General features: G+C 51.2%; 1 protein-coding gene across 2 annotated transcripts in view; it reads right to left on the minus strand.

The window, feature by feature from the left end:
• Positions 1 to 6754: 6754 nt before the first annotated feature.
• The window catches only part of BNC1 (basonuclin 1), a 33280-nt gene continuing 13723 nt past the window's right edge, over positions 6755 to 26311 (minus strand). For both annotated transcript variants that reach the window (XM_047846631.1, XM_047846632.1), the window contains exons 2-5: positions 19875 to 19974; positions 18257 to 18492; positions 14295 to 16123; positions 6755 to 9051 (exon numbers count right to left, since the gene is read on the minus strand). In XM_047846631.1, the coding sequence (XP_047702587.1) occupies positions 8367 to 9051; positions 14295 to 16123; positions 18257 to 18492; positions 19875 to 19974 (2850 nt within the window). In that variant the 3' untranslated portion in view covers positions 6755 to 8366. The remainder of the gene's footprint in view (positions 9052 to 14294; positions 16124 to 18256; positions 18493 to 19874; positions 19975 to 26311) is intronic.

Genomic DNA, 26311 nt, shown 5'->3' on the forward strand with positions numbered 1-26311 from the left:
CTCTAACACCGTACTTCTAAGATATTAGTGTGTTTACAATCACTGCAGAACTGTTAAAAGGCAGGTTCTGATTTAGTAATAGTTAGAACGTGCATTTCTTACAAGCTCCAGCTGGTGCTGGTGGGGGGCCCACATTTGGGGAAGAATCCAAGATACTGGTTCCCAAACTTGCCAGATCACAAGAGACCTGAAGTGTCTGTTGAAACTTCAGATTCCCAGGCTCTCCCCCTCCACCCCCCGGGGCCCACTAAGTACTGAGGACATCTCCAGAGGAAGGGTCTGGGAATCTGTATTTTATTTTTTTTAATGTTTATTTACTTATCTTAGAGTGAGAAAGCAGGAAAACAGCAGAGGGAGGGAGGGAGAGAGAGACAGACAGATAGAGACAGAGAGACAGAGAGACAGAGAGAGAGAGAGAAATCCCAAGCGGGCTCCACACGGTCAGTGAGGAACCTGACACAGGGCTGGAACCCATGAGCCACAAGATCACAGCCTGAGCCTAAATCAAGAGTCGGACACTTAAGTGACTGAGCCACCCAGGCGCCCCTGGGAATCTGTATTTTCAAAGAGTGCCCCAGAACATTCTCATAATCAAGCAGGTCTGAAGACACTGACTTGAGAGGGCAAGCTATTGATTAATGATGTTATCTGTGAGTCCCTGTGTCTGAAATCCTCAACCTGGGCTGGGAGAAACCCCTGGGGAGTTTCAAAACTCTCCGTGCACAGGCCACAGAGCAGACCGATGATCCCAGACCATCTGAGGGAGGGACTAGGAAGCAGTACTTTAAAAGATGCCCAGAGTGATGGGTATTGAGGAGGGCACCTTTTGGGATGAGCACTGGGTGTTGTATGGAAACCAATTTGACAATAAATTTCATATATTGAAAAAAATAAAAAAATTAAAAAAAAAATTAAAAAAATAAAAGATGCCCAGATGATTCCAACGTGCAACCGTGCTGATGAATCAGCAACCTTATGGGGCGCCTGGGTGGCTCAGTCAGCTGAGCGTCCAACTTCGGTTCAAGTCACAATCTTACAGTTTGTGAGTTCGAGTCCCGCATCGGGCTCTGTGCTGACAGCTCAGAGCCTGGAGCCTGCTTCCGATTCTGTGTCTCTGTGCCCCTCCCCCCCACTCATGCTCTCTCTCTCAAAAAAAATTCACATTAAAAACAAAAGAATCAGCGACCTTATGGGGTGCCTGGGTGGCTCAGTCTGTTGAGCATCTGACTCTTGATTTTGGCTCAGGTCATGATCCCAGGGTCGTGGGACTGAGCCCCACTTTGGGCTCCGTGATGAGCGTGAAGCCTGTTTGGGATTCTCTCTCTCTCTCCCTCTGCCCCTCTCCCCTCTCTCTAAAATAAAAAAAAAAGAATCAGTGACCTTAGAAAACAAGCTGGTGTCAAACACACTTACCGTAAGACCCAACACTTCCAGCCTTAGACACAGACCCACGTGAACAGAAAACATGCGTCCAAACAGAAACTCGTAAGCCCGTGTCCACAGCAGCATCATTTGTGACAACCCCAAGGTGGGGACAACCCACATGTGCATCAACTGATGGGTAGGAAGACAAACTAAAACGGATGTGGTAACTCCACACCATGGATTCTTCTTTGGCCATAAGAAGAAGCGATGTATGTAACAACATGGATGAAACTTGAGAACGTCATGCCAAGTGAAAGAAGCCAGATACAAAGGACCACGTCGCGTGCGATTCCATTTATATGACATGTCCATGCAGATCCGTAGAGGCAGAAGGTAGATTAGTTAGCAGACTGACGGGGAGCGACCGTTACTGGGTGCAGGGTTTTATTTTGGGGTGGTCGGAATGTTCTGGACTGGACAGAGGTGGACGGCATAGTGAGCGTACTAAATGCCTCTGAATTGTACACTTTATTATTTTATTTTTAATTTTTTAAAATGTTTATTTGTGTTCTTGAGAGAGAGAGACAGAGAACACTAGCAGGGGAGGGGCACAGAGAGGGGGAGACAGAGAATCCGAAGCAGGCTCTGTGCTATTCGCACAAAGCCCGATGTGGGGCTCGAACTTTCGAACCATGTGATGCCAACCCGAGCTGAGGCTGGACACTCAACTGACTGAGCCGCTCAGGCACCCCTGAATTCCACACTTGAAATAAAGTTTATGCTGTGCAAATTTCATCTCAATAAAAAAAGGAAAAAAAGAAAACCAAGCAGTGATGTGTCAGTTTTCCTAATCGAGGGCGATTTTGAGCAATCAGACAAAACCTGGGTGTGGGACGATTAGCCACTTAGGAAAAACACCCCAAGCTAGGCCCAAAAAGCCATACGTGTGGCCCCTCCCTGGTCTCTGACCCTCTGCTAGGCTAGGCAGTAAATGGGGCTTGAGAGCTCGGTCGCAGGAGTCAGTAATATCAGATCCCCGTGATTAGGGCCAAACGGCCAGTGGTCGTTCATCTGTCTGCTGAAGTCGTGGTGACTTGAAAGTATGCTCTCAGGACCCGGGAGGCTCGTGTCTGCTTTTCTTATGTTCAAAGGCTGATGGGGAAAGTGATTGCTGAGGTCAGTCTTCTGAAAGGCGGGGGCGGGGAGGAGGGAAGGCTCATGTTATTTAATTTGAACGTAAACAGAAGGATGACCCCACGAGGCTGGCGGTTTAGGGATGTGCCCGCAGCTGACAGCTGAGTTACATTTATGTAGCCACACGCCTGGGAAGGGAGACCCGGAGTCCCAACCTTGAGGCGGGGAGGTCACGGGGAGGTCACAACCCTGTGCCCTCGGGCCTAGCCGGGACGGGTGCTGGCCGGAGACACTGGACAGAGAGAGCTCTCTTCTGGGAACTAAGCTTGCATAAGTTTTCATTTATTCGTTGACTTCATACCTGTCCTCCTTATTCTAAATTCCACAAGAGCGAGCCCTGTGTCCACGGCATGTAGCAGAGTGTGTTCGGCGGTGCCTGACGCACAGTAGGTGGGTTCTCGGTCCATCTGCTGACTGACAGCTGGAGGCCCCTCGGCGAGGGGTGGGGGTGGCGCAAGGCAAATCCGTGAGCAAACCCTGACAACACAGGGGGGCCCAGAGGGCTGGCTTTACTCGGCCCTGGGAGGGAAGGAGGGGGAGGTCACGAGGGGCTTCCTGGACGAGAGGGCACCAGGGCTGAGTCTCAGGGGAGGACAGAGGGTTTGGGGTCAGAGACTGGCAGGGTGGTTCCTGGAGACAAAGCGACACAGGCAGGGCTTTGGGGACCGACAAGCCGGGGTCTGTGGGGCGACCGCGGGGGTCAGCCTGGCCGGGGCCGGCCTGGGGGGACCCCACCCTCACGAGGGCGGCAGGAAGCACCTGGAGGAGGAGGGACAGTCCGATCTGTGCTGTTGGGAGAGCTCCCTGGGGCTGCTGTGGGAAGGTGGGCTGGAGAAAGCAGCAGCCGCAGGAGGCTCCTGAAGGTCTCGGGAAAGGAGGAGGAGGAAGCAGAGGGCCGCCCTGTTGAACGGATACTGACCAACCGGCACGAGGAAGGGGAAGGATCGGAGTAGTCCAAGTCTGGAGTAGTCATGAGGCTAACGGCGATGAGGACGACGGTGACGAACAGGATGGTTGCGGCGAGGTTCGCGGAGCCCTTACGAGGCAGCGCTCACGTGCTCCACGCCCTTGAGCCTCATGAGGATCCGCTGAAGTAGAGACTCTTTCTGTCCTCGTCGTATGGACCAGAACACGGAGACCCAGAGAAGCTGTGAGGTGGCCCAAGTCGCCCAGCTGGCGTGTGGAACAGCCGAGGACAGTCAGACTTGAAGAGCCACGTTCTTGACCACAGGTGGTGGTGTCCCTGGGGTTTTGGTGTGGGTTGGCCACTGCTCCCTCACCCCGAGGAAACGCAAGGGGGAAGATGATCGGTGGTGTGGAGGACGACAAATTGGGTTGAGCACCAGCTGAGCTGGATGGGGGTGCTGTGGATTATTCTGCGACACCCAGCGGCCATCTGCTAGTCACGAGGGCAACTCGGGAGGTGTAGACTCAGAGGCGTCAGCCGACAGATAGCAGTTGGTAGTCATAGGGATGAACGAGACATCCCAGAGAGCATGAGTGTGAGGACAGAAAAGGCCAGAGGGGGACGAGGGTACACCACAGAACCAAAGGTGTCCTTTGGATGCGGCCGTCTGGGGGTCACTGGAAGCTTGGTGAGGGCGGGGCCATCGTCAGGGTAAGAAAGAAATGCAGTGATTAGGGGAGAGGCAGATCTATTGTAAGCACCTCGGCTGTACAAAGCCAAGGGAGGGGGAAGGGCCACCGGAAGGGGTCAGGGCTCTAGAAAGCTATGTTTTCTTTCTTTCAATTGTTAAGATGAGAGAGATTTTTAAAAAATGTTTATTTTGGGGGCGTCGGGGCGGCTCAGTCGGTTAAGCGTCCGACTTCGGCTCAGGTGGTGATCTCACGGTTCGTGGGTTCGAGCCCCGCGTCGGGCTCTGTGCTGACAGCTCGGAGCCTGGAGCCTGCTTCGGATTCTGTGTCTCCCTCTCTCTGCTCCTCCCCCACTCGTGTTCTGTCTCTCTCTCAAAAATAAATAAACATTAAAAAAATGTTCATTTTTGAGACAGCGTAAGCAGGGCGGTGCAGAGAGGGGGACAGAAGATCCAAAGGAGGCTCCACGCTGCCGGCACAGAGCCCGTGGTGGGGCTCGAACTCATTACCCGGGAGATCATGACCTGAGCAGAAGTCGGACGCTCAACCTCCTGAGTCATCCACGTGCCCCAAGATGAGAGGAACTTGCAAGAGTTCTAGGCTAGCGGGACGGAAGCAGTAGAAAGGATATTTGATAATGGATGGGCAAGGGAAGAGGCGAAGGGGCCCCATCGTTGAGACAGCCGGAGGGCTGAGTGAGGGCATCAGCCTTGCAAACGAACGTGGACGCCACTCTTAAGTTCGGAGAAAAATGCAGGCTTGAATCCACCTTGAACAGGACCCAGGGGCTTCAGATAAACACAGGACTTGGCCAAGGGCTCCAGTTACCGTGCTCTGAACCCATGGCCACATTTGCACGGAGGCCACACTTCCCACGGGCTGCTCGCGGCCAGACTGAGGGTAGCAGGGATACAACTCCCAGGGAACCCACTCCTGGGAGAGGGGCGACTGCTCTGCTGGCTGACCTGGGTTAGAGACCGCCCCCGGGGGCCTTGCCCCAACCTTCCCCACACCACACGGCAGTCTCGGACTCTCTCACTCAACCTTCCCTCCTCCTCTCCTTCACTAGGAGGTCAGATCTGCATGCTGTCTGCTGGCTCCCCCAGCCTCCCCGGCTCCCTCCCGTTTCCTCTCCGACAGTACGGTCTCTCTTCATAACACCCTCGCACATTTAGATCTTTCCGTATCTGCTTTGGGCGCCAGTGGAGAAAATCAGAAAGGCTGCGCTCGGGGAACTCAGAAGCCTCGACCAGGCCACGTGGGGTTGAGGGTGGCAGCAGAGTCTGGCCAGATGAGACCATGTGAGGACAGGCGAGAAGGCAGACAAGCTGACCAGGGGTCGGGGGTGGGGGGGGGGGGCGGTGGTGGTGGGGGGTGAGCCCCAGGGGTTCCCACCAGTTCTCTGAGGGCAGGAAGTGAGGTCGGCTACCGTAGCCACGATGAGTCGTGGGGTGGCATCCTGCAAAGTGGAGGTTCAGAAGGGCGACCACGAGGGAAGACAAAGCCCACAGAGGTTGTAATGCAAGGTGAGCGGGAAGGATGGAGAAGTCGCAGGCGTGGGAAGACGTTTCAGGACCCTGCTGGCCTCGAGAGAGTCTCTGGATTTTATACTAGCTGCTACCGGAGGGTTCTGAGCTGGGACCCACACACCCGCTGGTGGCTCCCTCCTCTTGATCCCCCTGAAGCAGGGACGTGGAGCCCTCCCCCGACAGGGGGGTCAGAAGGGAGAGGGGAGCATGCTTTTATCTACTGGAAGGGCAGATAAAAGAGGTGAGGAGGTGAAAAGATTAATTACAAAAACCTGACTCAAAAAAAACACAACAACCCTGCACGTTTAAGAAAGAAAGAAGCTGAAATTCATTCTACTTTGAGCCCTGGCTGTTAAGAGTTATTATTATTTTTTTTAAAAAATTTTTTTTAAGTTTATTTATTTTTGGGACAGAGAGAGACAGAGCATGAATGGGGGAGGGTCAGAGAGAGAAGGAGACACAGAATCTGAAACAGGCTCCAGGCTCCGAGCTGTCAGCACAGAGCCCGACACGGGGCCCGAACTCGGGAACTGTGACATCACGACCTGAGCTGAAGTCGGACGCTCAACCGACTGAGCCACCCAAGTGCCCCATTTTTGTATTTTCCTTAATAACAAATTGATACCTGGGCGCCTGGGTGGCTCAGTCAGTTGAGTGTCCTACTTCGGCTCAGGTCGTGATTTTGCAGTTTGTGAGTTCGAGCCCCACATCGGGATCTCTGCTGTCAGCATGGAGCCCGCTTCGGATCCTCTCTCCCTGTCTCTCTGCCCCTCTCCTGCTCATGCTCTCTCTCTCTCAAAAGTAAACATTAAAGAAATAATAAACTGACACCCAGCCCCTCTTCCCCGGGAAGTAACCACTGCTCTTTCTTTGGAACTCATTAACACCTGCAACTCCTGTTTGGATGTGGCCGTAGTTACTGATGCTAGCACCTGTCTGCCCGCCTGCCCTGGGTTTTCGGTTCTGTAAAATTCATTGTGTGTGTGCGTGTGTGTGTGCGAATGACCGCAGCACATGTACAACACGGCGTCCATATGACAAAACCAGCCTTACAACTGTTTGCCTTTTTAAACAAAAACATGTGGCATATATTTTTATTAAATCATAGAAAACTCATTTGTATACAAATTGGTTCCACTTTGGGGAAACTGGAATAATAAACAGCTGGGTAACAAAACGGTGGAAAGATACGTTTCACTTTACGCAGAGACCAAGTGTTGTCATACTTATTTTTTAAAAATGTTGAAACAATCCGTAACAGGTTGTTGGCTTTTTTTTTTTTTCTCACCCTTGTGCAGGAGGAATAATCTCTCTCTCGTAACCCCCGCTTCTCTCTGAGGATGTTTCTCATTACTTAAATCAACGGTAAGCTTAAAAGACGGTTAACCTGAAGTCTTAATACGAAGTCAATTTCTTTCCCTGCCACGGGCTTGCCGAGTACGGTGAATGTCAAATTTCAAGAGATGGTCTCTTTTCGTAGGAACTGATTAAGCTTCCTTTCTACAACAGCACATGTGTACAAGGGGGTGGAACACATTTCAGAATAAGTTAAATATTAAGACGTACAGCATGGCAGGTAACGCCCTATTTTTCTCCTACTGGGTAAATCGGGAAGTTCATCCTAACCTTACACGTTTATAAAAGGGTGAGGACCGAGGGACCCAGTGATACCAAAAATGCACCACAACCATCAGAACCGTATTCTCTAGGCGCTCTGGCCGAGTATTTACAACGGGTCCTGAACTCCTTCCTCGGAGGACCAGAAGGGACCAGACTCCGAGGTTCACCGCCAGACCACGGGCAGCGGCTCTGAAGTTCAGGCCGACATACTCCTTCTGGCCTGGAGCAGGGACCCAGGGGTCACACCGTGACGCGTCTGCACTCACCCCGACTACTCACGTAACAAACACAAGTTAAATATTATCAAAATTACTTTAAATTAAATTGAAGACCGCGATGTTTAAGTGCATGAAATCCACCCCCCGCCCCCGAGCTTCCTGAACGCACACGACACAGCAAGAACGGACATCCTTGGGAACGACATCCACATTCCTCTGTGTTGAAACCCATCTGCTTCCTCTAAGAACTGGAGGTCCGTGAGACCCCTGAAGGGGGAGGGGAAAAAGAAAAAAAAAAAAAAAGCAATTCTCCACTCCAAACGGAGGCATAGTCTCAAAAAGTCATTTTCCCCAAACCTGAGTCTGGATGGCAGACTCATTAAAGCAGGAACTGAAAAATGCGCACTTCGGGACTGGCTCCTCACCCGTGGCGGCAGTCTGCTTCCCCGGGACACTCAGCTGACCCTTAACACTCGTGCAAGGCTGACATCAGGCTGCCCCCAGGTCCTGGGCCCCTGTTGTCAACCTGCAGGCCTGGAGCCCTCCCAGGGAACGTGTAAACAAACGTGGGGAAAACGGTGTTTCTGCCAGTTTTTGCCAGGTCAGGGAAAAGCCTCTTGGGCCACGACAGAGAACAGGGCCTTAGTGCGGCCCCAGTGCTGACTTCCTCCGAGGCTGGTTTTTTGCACATTCTGCTGCAGCAAGACGGTGAAGTCAACTCAAAGCCTTTTTGCCTGGCTTGCCCCAAGTGGTGTTAAACAAAACCAGAGACGTTTCTTTGGACTACCTCATTCCTGAATTCTGATCCGCACACGTGTCCTCACATACCTGCTCCGCCCTCTCGTTACTGCAGGTGACCCGGGGAGGCGGCCAGGCTCTTGTGCAGGTTGGGATTCTGGCTGTGTCTGTTCCGGCTGCGGACAGATGAGAACATGGTGTTGCAGCCCGGAACTTTGCATTTGTGGAGCTGGCGGAGATGCACAGTTTTGTAGTGAGCCCTGAAGGTCCCTTTGTTACTGTACGTCTTTTGGCAGAGGTGACAAGTTATGGGCAGCCCAGAAGGCAGGCTGGCAAGGCTCTGGTCGGCCTTCTCCATCAGGACACAGATGGGGTACTCATCTTCCCCGGGGACAAGGCTCGGCCCGTTACAGTCCTCATCACTGTCCTCCATGAGCACGGTGCCTTCCTCGCTCGCCCCGTCTGAGTCCCAAGAGGAATGGCTGCTGTTCTCAGACTTCATGCTCGAGGTAGTACTCAGATCCAAGATGGTGCCCTCGCTCGGCGGACCAGAGCTGTAGCTCTCCAGGCCGGCACTGTGGACTTGGGTTATTGGGTAAACCAGACTGCTCATCCGACTCGTTCCCTTGAAGATGACAGATGTCTGGGGGGCCTGCTGTGTGAAAGCCACATCCTGATAGGTCTCCTTGGCCACATCTTTCAGAAGGTAGGCTGCATGGAAATGGTCTTCGGTGCTCTCCAGTGCCTCTTGGCTCAACACTTTTTGGTGGAGACTTAGGTTTGAACTGTGTCTACAAGAGGGAACATATGGTTAGCAATAGGTCGGGCTGTTGTAAGAAACAGTCAACATTCCAAGTGGAGACACGAGCTGGATACCGCAAAACGCTCGTGGCATGGAAGAAGCGATGATAAGGGGAGAGGGGTGAAATGCAGGTCTAGTGGATGCTGGCCCAGGGCTGTCCACCACCCGTCAGAAGTCAGCATTGAGGAGGAAAGCGGATAGTCTGCAGTCTGGGAATACGCAGTCCTTCTTAACTTCTTAACTTCGTGATGGACACGAACTTTCCTGGACCTCATCTAGAGAGAATGCCTAGACTACTTTGATCAGGTCAAGTCACCTGGGACCCTGCAACCAGGGGACCCCAGAGAAAACTGGTCCCAATAAGGAATTAAGTGGAGCACTTTGTTTCAAAAAAATTTTTTTTAAAGGTTTATTTATTTTTGAGAGACAGAGAGAGACAGAGCACAAGCAGGGGAGGGGCAGAGAGAGAGAGACACACACGCATACACACAGAATCCGAAGCAGGCTCCAGGCTCCGATCTGTCAGCACAGAGCCCGACGTGGGGCTTGAACTCACAAACCTTCAGATCGTGACCTGAGCTGAAACCGAGAGTCGGTTGCTTACCCGACTGAGCCACCCAAGTGCCCCTTGAGCAACGTTTTTTTTTTTTTTAGTGTTTATTTATTTTTGGGAGACAGAGAGAGACAGAGCACAAGCAGGGGAAGGGCAGAGAGAGGGAGACACAGAATCCGAAGCAGGCTCCAGGCTCCGAGCTGTCAGCACACAGCCCGACGTGGGGCTTGAACACACGGACCGCGAGATCATGACCTGAGCCGAAGTCAGAGGCTTAACCAACTGAACCACCAGGCACCCCACGTGGAGGGCTTTATTTCAAAGAAACCAAGAAATATCTTCTAGAGCTGTACTGTCCGGTACGATAGCTTGCTCATTCGTGACCACGGAGGCCCTGAAACGTGGCTGCGACATACACAGAAATGACAAGATTTCGGATAGACCGAAGGAAACAAAATACATTGTTAAGGCTCACGTCACCTGAGCTTCTCACGCTTTCTTAACGTGCCCACTAGAAGATTTCCAATTTTCTGGGTGGCTTGCATCATGGTCTATGGCATTAACACACCTGTCAAGTGCTCACACAGGTGAGCAAACCTGATTGGCTAGAAATTGTGTGTTCTAGCCAGAGAGAGAGAGAGAGAGAGAGAGAGAGAGAGAGAGAGAGAGAGAGACAGAGGGAGGGAGAGAATGCTAAGTTCGGTTCATATTTGCAACGTTTCACTATAAACCAGACAGGAGTTTTGCAAGTACAGCATTGAACACACTACCAGCCTTCTACCCAATGATTATTCCTGAAGGGCAGACAATGAGTATCCATTATGACACATGCTTACTCACACGATATCATTTAGACATAACTTGTCAATCAATGGTGGCCTCGCTCAGAGATCCCCTGCTAACTTCTGGCTGGCAGAAACAGCCCTGACTGCAAGGGGTACAACCTTACAGGTGACAGGAAAATGGTTCCAAGTGGAAAAGAGCCTCCCCCACCAGGACAGACGAGAACGTGTGCCAGGCCCACGCTGGGAACAACGCACGGTCCCCTCCGCAAATAGCTAGGAACTGAATTTTCTCTTCGAAACCTCCAAAGACGTGGTGGGGGGGGGTGGGGGGGAAATGGGTGGAAATCGCATCCCATTTCAAGGAAAGTGTAAAATCTGCTCTTCGGCTCCTCCCTCGTATCCCTCGCACGTTCTTTTTCTGGACGTCCTCAGCACCACAGTCTTGGATCGCCTTGCCAACTGCACTGCTGCCCTGTGATTATGTCAGCGTGCTGGGCTGAAGGGGCAGGTATGCGTCGGCAGAAAACCAGACATTAGATTGACACGTAGGTCCCGGGACGCGAGAGCGGTTAGGAAAAAAGTCAGACAGACACGCTCGCTGGAACTTTGCACGGGAAGGTCCCCGCCGTGACGAGGCCAAGCTGTCAGCCTGAGCACCCCCAGGAACACCGAGAGTGAACGTGTGGGATCCTCCAACCTGCTTGTTAAGCCTTCCCGGGGTGCCACGTGCCCTTAAACCAGTCACTACCACAAACGCAAGACCCACTGGCCCGTGTGCCAGCTTCCTGCTTCCAGGATTGCTAATGCTGTGCCTGCTGGCTGTGTGCGTGCACGCGTGCGTGCACGCGTGCTTGTGTGTCTTCCCTGACACTTCCATCCCTATCCTCCTCCCTCGTCCTCCCCGGTTTCTGCCTCCGTAGACTAGTGGTTCTCAAAGTGTGGTCTGGGCACCCCTAGTGGTCGTGAGACCCTTTCAGGGGTACCCTGAAGTCAAAACTCATTTCATAGGGACACGAAGACATGATCTGTGATGACATGATTTGTCTTTTCCACTGTCGTCCCTTCCCGAGCGTACTGTGGTTTCCCGGGGGCTACATGACATGCGGTCTTGGAACAGGTTGAACGCAGAAGCTGATGTAAGAAGGCAGCTATTTTCTGCTAAGCCAGACGTTGCAGAGATTTGCAGAAACGTAAAAACAAAACCAGTCTTCTCACTGAGCTTTTGTTTTGGAAAACGGGCTTATTTTTCATTAAATGCTATGTGTATTACTTTAAGGGATGAAATATTGATTTTTTTTTTCAGTTTTAATCTCTAATGCAATAAACACTGATACTTATAAACCCAACTAGACCACCCAACCGAGGGCTCTTGAGGGCCCTCAGGTTTTAAGAATTTGTGAAGGGGTTCTGAGACCAAACCGACTGAGAGCTGCTGCTTTAGTCATGCCCCTTCTTCCAGGAAGCTTTCCCTAACTTCTCAGAGGCCAGTAGGTACCTCCACTATGTGCCCACAGCAGCCTGTATCTCTCACATGATAGCGGGCACCACATTCAGCTGAAATTGCCTATTTACTGGTCTGTCTCCTCCGCGGGCCTTTGTGAGCAGTGACTGTGTCCACAGCACCTGACAGAAGGTTCTTGAATACACACACACACACACACACACACACACACACACACACACACACACTTGGCTAAAGAAGCATCTAGGGTGCTATTATAGTCCCTTTCTGAGGGACCCTAGTGACTGCTGCTGGCAGTGGCTCTAAGAAGGGAAGAAAATCATCCTGACAACAGAGTTCTCATCTCTGACCCCCAGAAGAGGGGGGTGGCCCCAGGCCTGCCCACAAAGCTCCTTTTAAAATGGTGCCACTTTGGGGGCTCCCGAGTGGCTCAGTCATTTAAACGTCCAGCTCTTGATTTTGGCTCGGGTCATGATCCCACGGTGTGTGAGATCGAGCCCGCATCAGCCTCTGCACTGACAGTGTGGAGCCCGCTTGGGTCTCTCTCCCTCTCCCTCCCTCTCTCTCCCTCTCTCTCTCTCTCCCTCTCTGTCTGACCCTCCCCTCCGCTCGCTCTCTCACTCTCTCTCAAAATAAATAAACAAACATTAAAAAAATGAGAGAAAATGTGCCATTTTAATCAGATTCTAGGCAAAATGCCTTCCTAGTTCTAGACCACTAAAATCAGGAGTTGAAATTTAGAATTCAAGATGCGTTCCCGTGGTGGGGGAGGGGGCCTTCTAATTTGGTGGGCGCTGTGGGCCAGAACGCTGTCATAAATATCAAGGATAATCTGCCTGATAGAGCTATCTCTTCTTCAACACAACACAACAGCCTTGTCATGAACAAAGCCTCCTGTTGGAGGATGAAGGAAAAGGGCACGTTCTCCAGTCAGGGGATCCTGGTGGTTTGGTTCAACACGCCAGCGAGAGAAAACAGGAATTTTAACTCCTACCACCCTTGCTCTCTTCCCCTCGCTCCAGGCGAGTATGTTCTTATGAGCCCGCTCCAGGAACGTGTGGGCAGTACCTGTACCTTCCCCCTCTTCAGGAAATCAGGTGTTACGCTTTGGACGAAGGTAGCTAGCGGGGATGCTGAATTGCTTCAAGTCAGGCTTGTCTGAGCAAATGCAACATGGTTAATATTCTGCGAACCCTCTAGCATTGATCGTATGGCATTTCATCAGAGAGCTAGTCTTTTCCTTAAAGCCTCCTGGGGTCACCTCCTGGTTACGCACAAGCTTCCCTTCACAGGCTGGGGAGGAAGGTGGCCCGAGGGGTGGTTATGGGACTCAAGTTCCCGAAGAAAAGCACACACGAGGCAGCAATGCCTGTGCTGTGTCCCGGAGTGATGAGAGGCGCTCTGTACCTGGGCGCTTTGCAAACAGGTTGACGCTGTGTTGTGCCTCACAACACCCAGTACCCAGTGACTCTCGCTTTTCAACCAACATCACAAACCCCGAAGGAACCTGCTAAGTGTCTTTGTTCTTTGATATCTTAATGATTAAAAAATCTTCAGGGTGCCTGGTGGCTCAGTCGGTGAAGCGTCAGACCCTTGATTTCGGCTCAGGTCATGATCTCACGGTTCACGACTTCGATCGAGCCCCGTGTCGCTTGGGGTTCTCTCTCTCCCTCTCTGTCTGCCCCTTCCCCACCGCTGCGTGCCCTCCCTCTCTCAAAGAAACTGAAAAAAATAATTTAAAAACCTTCGATCAAGCAGCTATTCTTTTTTTTGAACGTAGCTGGTTAAATAGACATAAAAGAAAATATTTCATCCGGTGGGCTTCATATCATAAAATGAAAAGCAGACACGTTTGGGGGAAGTTACACTGAGGATTGTAACGCCCCTCCCCACCACTGCCTCATGTGAGACCAGCTCACGATTCCTTACCCCCAACCCTTTGGGCCAGATGTGTTTCTGCATTCAGAGTTGCTTAGACTTTAGAAAGGCAGAATCATTGCATACACTGTAATATTTTGTTCATGTCCCCATAATGAATCCATTAGTATTTCTGCATGGAACATAGAATAAGAAAATCCACGCGTAGGGAGATTAAAAAAAAATAAGATTAGCAACAGGCTCGTGTCATTTCAGATCAGGTTTTGTGGCCAAGGGCGTTTAGATTTGGAACTGAGAATTCGGGAATGCGGATCCGTAGAACAGTGTTTCTCAAACCGTGGTCCCTGGAACAGCAGGAGCGGTAATCCCCTGGGAACTCAGAAATGCAAACTCTCGGGCCTCCCCCCCCCCCCCCCCCCCCACCGTCTCCTGACCTGCTGAAGCAGAAATTCAACAGGCAGGGCTCAGAAGTATGTGTGTGTAGGTGACTCAGACGCATTGTAGAGTTTAAGAATCGGTGCCTTGGGAGACACGATGACCCACGGGTGTCTTACCTGTCTCTGCTCCTGCGCGAGGGGAAGGTGGCGTTACAACCTTCCACTGTGCACACGTGGGTTTCCCTGGCGTGCATGTTCTTGTGGTGCATTTTCACGCCGCAGGCGTTCTTAAAGGTCTTCTTGCAGACGTCGCACTGGAAGCGGTGTTCTTCCTTCTGCCGGCCGAGGGCACGCTGACCCGCGACGTCTGGCTCTTTAGACTCTTCGAAACAAGGAAAAGCCATCCCTCTGCTGGACAGAGCGCCCAAGAGCCCGCCGGCCAGCAGGTGCTGCTGCAGTCTGATGTAGTCCGGAAAGGGCACGCAGGGCTCCGTCCCGGGTGTGAGGTGAAGCTCACGGCCGCCGTCGTCCGGCCCCCTCGGCACCGCGGGCTCCTGCTTAGCCTCGCTCTCCGTGCGCTGCGGGGCCTGCTCAGGGCTTCTGCTGATGGCTCCGCCGGCCTTCATCCCCGAGTCTCCGCGGCAGCCCGTCTCTCCTCCTGACTGCGTGTCCTGGTCCCCGGGGGCTCTGTCCGACTGAGGACTGCAGGCCTCCGGCTCGTCCCCGCGGGCCACCCGCGGGGGCACGTCTTCATCCGAGCTGAGCGCCTGCCTCTTCTCGTTGGCGATTCCCACGGTCTCCTTCTCGATTTTGATGGGCATACTGGACTTCCGGGATTTCTTCTTGGGAAGGGCGTCAAGCGGCCCCTCGTTTGACACCAGCTGTTCCGGGATGGAAGAGGACAGGAGAGGCAGAGAAGGCAGCACCCCGGGCGTGTTCGCCAGCTCGGCCGGAGTGGCCGGGCTGCGGTAGAAAGGCAGGACCGGCTGGACCGTCTTTAGGTTGGGGAAAAGCACCCCGTTTTGCCCAAGGCTGGGGAAGGCCGGCTGGCCCCCGGAAGCCTCCCCCGCACCGAAGCCGGCCAGGGGCCTGTAGTCGGCAGAGCTCACCGTGAAGGCCGGGCGTTCATAGCCGTCCGAGGCGGCCAGGTTCAGGCTGCCGCGCAGGTCTTTGTCCCTGTTGTTCCTGTTCATGGGCATGTGCAGCCGGGGGTTGGGGTTGGCGCTGTGGCGGTTCCGGCTCCTGAGGGAGCTGAAGACCATGTTACAGCCCTCGATGGTGCACTTGTGCTTGATCTTCAGGTGGACGGCGTTGTAGTGGATCTTGAGCGTGCCCTTGTCGTAGAAGGTCTTCTCACAGGCCGTGCAGAACACCCGGCCCTTCTTTGCGCCCAGGCTGGTCCTCTCGGGCTTCGCTTTGGCCTCGGGGGACAGCTGTGTCCTTTCGAGCTTCGTGACGATGTTGTACGGGCTGGAGTCACTCAGACGGGCGTTGTCTTCCTTTTTCGTCACCGGATCCGGGCAGTTTAGACACTGTTCTCTTTCCACCTGAAATGGTGTGGAGCTGGAGGTCACGAAGCCACTGCCGGGGAAGGGTCCGTGGATGTCCTGCTTGGGGTCCTGACTTTGGTCCTGACCCTGCTCCAGCACGTACTGCTCGGGCAGGGACCCTACGAGTGTGGGAGGCACAGGGTTGAAGAACTGGAAAGGCAGCATGAAGGTCATGTTGTTGATGAGGTTCTCAAAGGGGTGCAGGCTGCTGGGGTTCCCCTTGTCCACAGGAGCAGGGAGGCCGGCACCCCTGTGGCTGCAGCTCTCGATGAAGGCCCTGATGTCCACGTTCGCCGTGGACGGCGGGATGACGACGGACCGCTCTTCTTTCTCCTGAATTGCCATGAGCTCCACGATGGACTTGGTCTCCCCAAAACGAAGGAACTGCTGCAAGGTGGCCACCTCCTCCTCGCTGGTCATGATGCTCCAGTGATCCAGCACCTTTCCCGACGCATCCTAAGCCGGAATTAAAAAGCGCAATCAATTTTACTGCTCCTTGCCTTCTTCTCTAGAAGGAGTCACGCGGTCAGGGCCCCCACGAGCACTGCAGGGCGCCCTGGCGCACACTGGAAAACGAAAATGAAACGCCCCCCCGGATGAGCACGGGGCTCGCGGAGTCCGGCCCCCCCCCCACTCACACTGCTCTCCTAGGCCAGAGACTCTGTGCAGAAAATAACCTGCACCAATTATAAGCGGTGGTCCAGAAGAGAGAAATAAAATTATATTACTCAAGCCTAAGGGAAATTAAGTGATTATTTTCCATCTTACTTCAAACCAATTGGTTGTCTGGCATTAGGCATAATAATCCCCCCCCCCCCGCCCAAAATTAAAATATGTATCATTTGAACAACAGTAACTTCTTTATCTAAAAAGTATAGACAGAGCAATCAGACCTAGCACAGCTCAAGTATTTATTTTGCTGCGAATTTAATAATCTTCCCAAGCAACTCACAGCCGAAAGCAAATGAACCTGTATTGATCCACTGGCCATGTTTGCAAAGCAGAGATTTAATTACACTGGAGTGTTGGAGATCTTTCAAACTCTAGCAAGGCCTAACTTTTCCCAAAACTACAATAAATATTTTATCACAGAACATGTATTTGATGGCCTACTGAGATCTTTCACAATGCATGTAAGAGTTCTGAAGATGATGAGGGATGTAACATCATAAATTTTTGATGCACTAGAGGTTCAAGGTAATTGATTCCATATTTTTAATCCTAACACTAGAAAGCAAGATTATTAGGATCATTAAATATTGATCTATGTCATAATGTAAGATCATAATGCTACTCTACATAAAAGGTTGCTTTGAGCCTGCTGGGGGTCCTGCATCCAAGGTGAGCAAATATGCCTTCAGAGGAATATTGTGGGTGTCAGGGTTAGAAAGAAACGGGTTCAAATCCTGGGTTGGCCACGTATGACCTGAGTGGCTTTGGCCACGATTCAGAGGCACTTGGAGCCTCTGGCTTTTCAGCTGGAAAATGGGGATAATTGACCTGCCTTGTGAGATTTTACCGGAAGAAGGTCCAGGTCGATAAATGGTTGTAAGTGTTTGTGTTAATGACACGGCCTACCTGGAGGAGACTGAAGCGAATGTCCGTTTCAGGGAAATTGTGACATTTCCTAGTGTGGATGTCAAAGCAAGAAAAAAGCCGCAGCTGTGTCAGATGTCAGAGAAATGCTACCGTTCGTACCAGGAAAGATGCCCTTTGCTTGCAGATATGACCCGTGAGGCCTACCTCCACGACCTGGTCGAGGAGGAGGTAAGACTACTCTGCAAAATAACAGAAAGGGAGAAGGGGAGGAGGGCACGGCACAGCCGAGAGATGAGAACACGTGCGGGGGCCGGAAGGGAGTCCAGGAGCGAGAGCACGAGCGGGAGCCGGAAGGCAGACACATCCCAGGAGGGTGGAGCCCAGGAAGGAAGACCAGAAGTGGGGCAGCATGAAGCCGTAACTGTCCGCCGTGTGGTTCTGGAACTCCCGTTCTCCCCCACCCACACCCTCAGTAAAATCTGGTACAGGCAGGGCCTTGTGTCAGTAGGTGGCTTGGGGACAGTAACGTGGGGCAAACGCTTCATTGCAGGAGGGCCGGCTCGGTGGAATCTGAGTCAGAGAACATGTAATTGCTCCCACGTCTGGAAGTTTCACGGGTATCTGGGGGAAAGCACTGAGTTTTCCCCAGAACACGAGGTGGGGGCTTAAGCCGTTAGAAAAAATTTTTTAAAAGATTTTTTTAAGTTTATTATTATTATTTTTTATTTTGGGAGAGACAGAGACGGCATGAGCAGGGGAGGGGCAGAGACAGAGGAAGAGAACAGAGAATCCCGAGCAGACTCCACACTGTCAGTGCAGAGCCCAGCATGGGCTCGAACTCCCGAAACCATGAGATCGTGACCTGAGCTGACACCAAGAGTCAGATGTCAGATGCTTAACCAACTGAGCCACCCAGGCACCCCAGGAAAAATATTTAAGGGGATGATGCCCACCAACGACTGGAGCACTACAGGCGACCGGGTTCCATCATTTACTGGAACACGGATTCGAGACGACGTTCCAGGAGAACCATGGCCACGCTGACCATACCTGTAGCACATATCCACGGATATAATCCTGAAGGGTCCAGTCCAGGGCATGGAGAATCTGGAGAACCTCATCTTGCTTCAACACGCTGAAGAGCCGGTCCAGTAGGATTTTCAGGCGAACAGGGATGGCCTGGGTCCCGTACAGCATGAGGCTGCTGATGTCAAACACCACATTGGACTGGACAATCTCCACCTGGCTTGTGGGATACACGGGAGGGATCCTCAGCTTGCTTAGAGCTGAAAAATCAAATTGAAGAAAAGAAAGTCCATTTGTAAAGATCCTACTGCTAAGAGAAACACGCAGAAGGTGGTAGGCTAGTGTGAGCTCTCAGGTATGTGCTCCAACAGAAAAAACCAGTAATATGCAAATGTTAACAATCTTTGTTGTTTTTTTTTTAAGTTATTTTGAGGGAGAGAGAGAGTGCGTGAGCAGGGGAGGGGCAGAGAGAAAGAGGGAGGGAGAGAATCCCAAGCAGGCTCTGTGCTGTTAGCATGGAGCCCGACGTGGGGCTCAAACTCACGAACTATGAGATAATGACCTGAGCCGAAATTAAGAGCTGGACACTTAACCGACTGAGCCACGTAGGCGCCTTTGATTAACCACCTTAAGAGCTATCAGGCTCTAAATTATTCACAAGAACTTCTAAAATAAAACAGCCTGGCTTGAGATTCTTTTTTCTTCCCTGTGGCATCCCTAAGGAGTAAGAAATAGCCCCACGTAGGACAGATGCAAGGACAAGGAGTGAAGACAAATGCAGCAGGTGCATAATCAAAAGATAGAAAAATCAGGAAGAACAGGGTCTGCCGGTGAAGATCTGACGGATCTGGGTCCGTGCCCTCGTCTGTCATCAGGCTCTGCCTTGTCGTCCAAGTCATCAGGCTCTGCCGATTTAAGCCACCGAAATCTATGCCGTCCAATGTGACAGTCATCAGGCACGCACGGCTGCTTAAATTTATTTAACTTTAACTTTTTTAACTTTAACTGAATTATTTTTCAGTTAAACTGAAAAATAACTTTACTTTTATTTTAACTTTACTGAATTATTTTTAACTTTAACGTGTTTAACGTGTTTAAGTTTACTGAATTATTTTTACCTTATTCAACTATTTCATTCATTAAATTCAATCAAACTGGAAATGGAGTCCTTCAGCCACACCAGTCACGTTGCAAGTACTCACCAGCTGCACAGGGCTGGTGTGGGGTTCTGGGGTTTGGCAAGCTGAAATACAGGACGCCCAGCTACACACGAACGTGGATTTCACATAAACAGTGACTGAGTGGGATACATTTATACTAAAAATATTCACGGGGACACAGTTAAGCTTAAGTTGTTGTGTCTCTGAAATTCACATTTAACTGAGCATTCTGGGTTGTATCTGGCAACCCTGGAGGCCGTTGCATGAGCTGCTGTCGCTGCAGAATGACCCAGCACACCCCTCACGCAGGGTCGTTCAGGTTCAAAGGGATCGTACGCAAAGCTCCTGGCCTGTTAGCCAGAGATCGGGGCCACACACAAGGGTTCGCCGTCTGGGAAGGGATTTAACGTTAGCCGTTCCCAAACCACTCTAGGTTATTCCGAGGGGGCACGACAGGCCACGGGAAGAGGACACATAGTTACCGTGGGCCACCCATCCGTGTCTGCACTGCTCACACTGGCGGTGGTTGATCTTCCCCGGCTTGAAACTCTGGCAGCTACAGTTGAGAGTGCAGCCGATAGCCTGCGGGAGAGAACACAGGCCCACGGGGAGCGTGAGTGACACACGCAGGGCTTTGCCGAACACCACGCGGTCGGTCCTCCATTCAGTGACATTCGCCGAGCAGCGTGTGCCCGCCGTGTCCCAGACCCAGGCGGGTACGCGGTGCCCCGGGAAGACGAGCAGCGGCCCGGGAGGCGGGGAACACGTCACCAGCTGCTCTGCATGCGACAATGGGCCGGGAACCAGTCCCGTAAGAGGAGAGCGCGGGCTGGGAGGGGACACCTTGCTTGTTACTAAGAGCACGGGAGGGGTGAACAGTCCTATTTTCGCCAGTCTCTATGTTGACCAAAGCAGTCGCCCCGGACGGTGACACAGGGGCCGCCCTGGATGATCTGAAAGAGTGTGATCTGAATGGAGAATTATCCAAATGTGGACGTGGTTACCCCCCAACGTGTGGTAGAGGCTAAAAGTCCACCCGGATGGTGGACACGATGTGGCCAACCACACTGAGGACGACTCCCTGATTCCACCCTCTGGGCTGTGTCGCTGCAGAATGACCCAGCACACCCCTCACGCAGGGTCGTTCAGGTTCAAAGGGATCGTACGCAAAGCTCCTGGCCTGTTAGCCAGAGATCGGGGCCACACACAAGGGTTCGCCGTCTGGGAAGGGATTTAACGTTAGCCCTGTGCACACGCCCAGCTGCACGTTCAAGTGCTGCGCGTGTGTGGGGGTGCCCGGTGTGCAGACACACGGCTGAAAGAGAAGACAGGGAGGTTCTTGTCAGCTAAGTTCTAGTATTAAGAACAAGCTTCCCATATATTTCTAAGACGAATTCCTCAAAAGGGGATAGAGGCCTGAAGAATATGACGTATTACTAAAGAGAGAAAGCTCTCACAGGAGTCCCGACACGGAGGCTCCGGGGAATAGCCGCTGGGCGGAATCCGCACGATTCCGGAGAGCCCTGAACCTGGAGAGTGCGTGTGTGCATTTGGGGGGTTCCTCCATCTTCCAATTGAGGGGCTATGCGGTGCCATATGGGGACAGGGAAGGGTAGACTCCATCCCAGGACTCGGGAAACTCAGCGTAAGGAGTGTATAACTAGTCTTCACTTAAAAATCAGTTGCTGCCGGGATTGTAGAAACGGTACAGCCACTTTGGAAAGCAGTCTGACGGTTCTTCCAGAAGTTAAACACGGGGTTCCCATATGACCCAGCAGTCCCACCCCTAGGCACATGCCCAAGAGAAATGAAAAGACAGGCCCACATAAAACCTGGTGCCCGAATGTTCACAGCAGCATAATACTTATAGTGGCCCAAAAGCAGAGACAACCCCAATGTCCGTCAACTGATGAATGGGTACACGATGGAGTATTATTAGGCCATGGAAAGGAACAAGGTGCTGCCGTGTACTACAGCACGCAGGGAAAGATGCTAAGTGGAACAAACCAAGGACAAAACGTCACAGGTTGCAGGATTCCATTTACATGAAATATCAAGATGAGGCCAATCTCCTGACGTTACCAGGGGCTGTGCACGTGGGGAGGGACGTTTAATGGGTGGCGGGGGGTGGGGGGGGGAGATATTATTCTTTTTGTTTGTGCTCATCTTTTTATTTTATATATTTTTAGAAGTTTATTTATTTATTTTGAGAGAGAGAGCGGGGAAGGGGCAGAGAGAGAGGAAGGGAGGGAATCCCAAGCAGGCTCGGTGATGTCAGCAAAAGAGCCTAACGTGGGGCTCGATCTCATGAATCGTGACATCATGACCCAAGCTGATATCAAGAGTCAGAAGCTTAACTGATGGAGACACCCAGTCACCCCTATTCTGATCTTTTTAAAAATAGTTTTTTTAAATTACAATTTTTTTTTGTTAACGTTTTTATTTATTTTTGAGACAGAGAGAGACAGAGCATGAGCGGGGGAGGGGCAGAGAGAGAGGGAGACACAGAATCCGAAGCAGGCTCCAGGTTCTGAGCTATCAGCACAGAGCCTGACGGGGGGCTCGAACCCACGTACCGTGAGATCATGACCTTAGCCAAAGTGGGACGCTCAACGGACCGAGCCACCCAGGCGCCCCAAAACACAGCTTTAAGTTGAGACAGAATTCTACAATTCACCCACTTAGAGTGCAAAATGTGTGATTTCTAGCACGTGCACAGTTGTGCCAACATCATGATCTAATTTCGGAATGTCTCCATCACCCCCAGAAGGAATCCTGCATATAACTTGACGGTGGACATATGTATTCACTTCTATTCCTTCCGGGTACATTCCTAGGAGTGGAATTGCTGGGTTACCGTGTAGTAATTCTGCTTAACTTTTTACGAAGCTGTCAAGTGGTTTTTCAAAGTGGCCGCACCACTCTGTATCCCCACCAGTGACGTACGAGGGATCCGATGTCTCCACGTCCCCAACACTTGTTGTCTTTTTTTGTAACAGCCATCCCACTGGGTATGAGGTAGTCTCTTACTGTGGTTTTGATTCGTATTTCCTTGACGGCTAATGCCATTCAGCATCTTTTCAGCAGCTCATTGCCCATTTAGTTGTAGATCCTCCCTAGGGACACATCTATTCGGATCCTTTGCTCATTTTTCAATTGGGTTGTCTTTTAGTATTGAGTTGTAAGAGCTCTTTATATACTCTTGGTACAAGTCCCTGAGCAGGTTATGATTTGCGAATATTTCCTCCCACCCGTGGATTATCTTTTCACGTCCCTCATGGTGTTCTTTGAAGCACAGATGTTTTAAATTTTGACCAGCGATGGGGAGCCTGGGTGGCTCAGTCGGTTGAGTGTCTGACTTCGGCTCAGGTCACAATCTCGGTTCGTGAGTTCGAGCCCCGTGTCGGGTTCTCTGCGGACAGCTCGGAGCCTGGAACCTGCTTCCGATTCTGTGTCTCCCTCTCTCTCTGCCCCCCCTCCCCTACTCATGCTCTCTCTCTCTCAAAAATAAATAAACATTGAAAAAAAAATTTTTTTTTTAATTTTGGCCAAGTTGCTTTTTTAAGGTGAAGGAGATGTTCTAAAATTACATAGTAGTGATGCTTGCACATCTCTGGGGAACATAGTGGAACCACTCCATTGTATACTTTATAAGGGTAAATTTTATGGTAAGTAAATTGTCTTAATAAAAATATTACTGAAGAAACCAGGCCATTACACTCCTATTAGAATGGCCAAAGTCCAGGACACTGACAATACCAGATGCTCACGAGGAGAGCAACAGAGACGCTCACTCACTGCTGGTGGGAATGCAAAATGGTGCAGCCACTCTGGAAGACGGTCTGGTGGCTTCCTACCAAGCCAAACGTACCCTCACCGTCTGACCCAGAAATTCTGTTCCCTGGAGCTGAAAGCATACGTCCACACGAAAACCTGCACGTGGATGTTTTACAGCAGCTTTAGTCATCACTGCCAAAACTTGGAAGCACCAAGACGTCCTTCAGGGGGTGAATGGATAAGTGAACTACGGTCCATCCAGACAACGGAATGTTGTTCAGTGCTAAAAAGACACGAGTTGTATCAAGCCACGAAGAGACACAGAGGAACCTTAAATACATATTGCTAAGGGAGAGAAGGCAGTCTGAAGAGGCCACCCACTATGTGATTCCAGCTACATGAACCTTCTGGAAAAGGCGACACTATGGAGGCAGTAAAAAGCTCCGTGCTTGACCAGGGTTAGGTGAGTACAGGGGGCTGTGAACAGGCAGAACACGGAGGATATTTGGGCAATGACAATACTCCGTGCGATATACTATAATGACGGATATGTGTCATTATACGCTTGCCTGAACCCAGAGGGGGTACAACACCAAGAGTGGATTCTAACGTAAACTGTGGTCTCTGGGTGATAATGACATGTCAAAGTGGGTTCATCAATTGTCAAAAATGTACCCTCCGGTGGGGGATGTGGATAAGGAGGGGGTCGCTGTCCATGTGCGGGGCCAGGGGGTATATGGGAAATCACTGTACTTTCAATTTTGCTGTGAACCTGAAAGTGTTCTATAAAATAAAGTCTTATTTTTGTATTAAAACAATTTTTTTAGAGGTGCCTGGGTGGCTCAGGCGGTTGGGCGTCCGACTTCGGCTCAGGTCATGATCTCGCGGTCCGTGAGTTCGAGCCCCGCGTCGGGCTCTGTGCTGACAGCTCGGAGCCTGGAGCCTGCTTCCGATTCTGTGTCTCCCTCTGTCTCTCTATACCTCCCCCGCTTGCACTCTGTCTCTCTCAAAAATAAATAAACATTTAAGAGAGAGAGTCTCAAAAATAAACATTGAAGAGAGAGAGAGAGAGAGAGAGCGAGAGAGAGCACGCGTGCACCAGTGGGGGAAGTGCGGAGAGAGAGGGAGACACGGAATCCGAAGCAGGCTCCAGGCTCTGAGATGTCAGCACAGAGCCCGACGTGGCGCTCGAACCCACAAACCAGGAGATCATGACCTGAGCAGAAGCTCAACCGACTGAGCCACCCAGGCACTCCCAAAATAAGATTTTTTTAAAAATCAGTGAGCTGGCTTAAATACAGGTTAAAAATCTCCCTGATTTGACTGTTATCTATGACTCCCTTTGGATTACAATGGGCCCGAGCATATCAATCAGACAAGAAAGAGCTTCTCAGGCGAAGGAACAGGGCTGTTCATGACGGAGGTACACGGCCCACAGCAGTGCGTTACCCGATCCCTCCCAGAGGCTATCGGAAAACAGAAAACACGTTTGCTCTTTGTAAAGCCATCCAACATCCTACAGAGAACTCCCTGTGATCACAACGTCCTCTTACGGTAATAATCCATATGCCTTCTCCTCCGGGGTGATACCATCCCGAGGCGGTGAACACTGGCCTCGGGGGGAGGAGGCATATATATAAAGCACAGAAACACATACGTGAACAGAACACCGGAATGTGGTATAATACTAAAACTCCCCTGGGTGGGTGGGGCGGGGGGGGGCACAATTAGGAAAATAAAAAATCTAGTCTCCTCGGGTATACGGGGAGTAATGACAAAAAGATTGAGAAATACTGCTTTAGAGCCAGAAATTATTTCACCTTCTGGCTACAGAGATTCTACTCCTATACATGTAAACGGATGTGTTAAATACACAGACGCATACGTCTATATTCCATTACACGTAATTACATAGTTATCTCGACCGGGAGGAGAAAAATGAAGACCGGTTTAATGCCTGCTACACACCGTCCCAAGAACTGGAAAGGCACCCTTACTTTTGTTTGCAGCCCACCTAATATGCTGTCCGGATTCTCAAACGTCCCTGCGGCTCTGAACGCCAGCTGACCAGGGAAGCAGCCATCTGTATTCTCCACAGCTACCAACATATTCCGCACTAAGCCTCTGCAATATTTCACAACCTACCTTCCCATCGACAGGGCTGTTTCAAAGGAAGTTTTGTTTTGTTTTTACATTTCTTTAGTTTTGAGAGACGGAGAGAGACAGAGCATGAGCAGGGGAGGGGCAGAGAGAGAGAGGGAGACATAGAATCTAAAGCAGGTTCCAGGCTCCGAGCTGTCAGCACAGAGCCCAACACAGGGCCCGAACCCACAAACCACGAGATGGTGACCTGAGCCTAAGTCGGATGCTTAACGGACTGAGCCACCCAGGTGCCCCTCAAAGGATTTTTAAAAGCAGAAAAATTCTTATTTGGGGATCCTGTCCCTCAAGATGCCATTCATTCTTTGCCAGCAAGATGCTGGAAGTATACACAGAAAATTCACATTCACTGATGCAGAAAGTAGGACCCTGCTCCAATCGGAGAAAAAAGACGTGCTTCAGCACATACTTCCTCTCCTTCCTGAAGATTCTGCTTAAAAGGCTCTCACTCAGGCAAAGCCTCAGGAAACTCTGGGTGATCCTACCTCAGGCCCAGCACGATGAAACTTCAGACGGAACAACTCCAGGCACCTTTCATAGCCTGAGATTCAAACTCACTTTTTCTGTATCTCTTGACATCTGACTCAGGGTTTTTCAACTTCAGCATTATTGACATTTTGAGTCCAATAATTCTTGGTGGCGGTGGCTGTCCTGTGTGCTGTGGAATGACTGCTATGTCCCTAGTCTCTGCCCACCGATGCCACAGAAACGCGTCTCCCTCTTACGGTTGCAAAAACCCCAAATCTTTCCAGACTGCGGTCAAGACCCACTGACCTATCCTGACTATTTGCTTTTAGCAGCTTCTAGTTTAGGGACAGATTTGTACCTATTGGGACATAAACCCAATGTATGAACGCTGTTTTTTAAAAATGTTTATGTATTTTGAGAGGGAGGGAGGGAGGGAGAGAGAGAGAGAGAGAGAGAGAGAGAGAGAGCGCGCATGAGCAGGGGAGGGGCAGAGACAGAGGGAGAGACAGAACCT

The sequence above is a fragment of the Prionailurus viverrinus genome, unplaced genomic scaffold, assembly GCF_022837055.1.
Source record: "Prionailurus viverrinus isolate Anna unplaced genomic scaffold, UM_Priviv_1.0 scaffold_40, whole genome shotgun sequence".
NCBI classification, from domain to species: domain Eukaryota; kingdom Metazoa; phylum Chordata; class Mammalia; order Carnivora; family Felidae; genus Prionailurus; species Prionailurus viverrinus.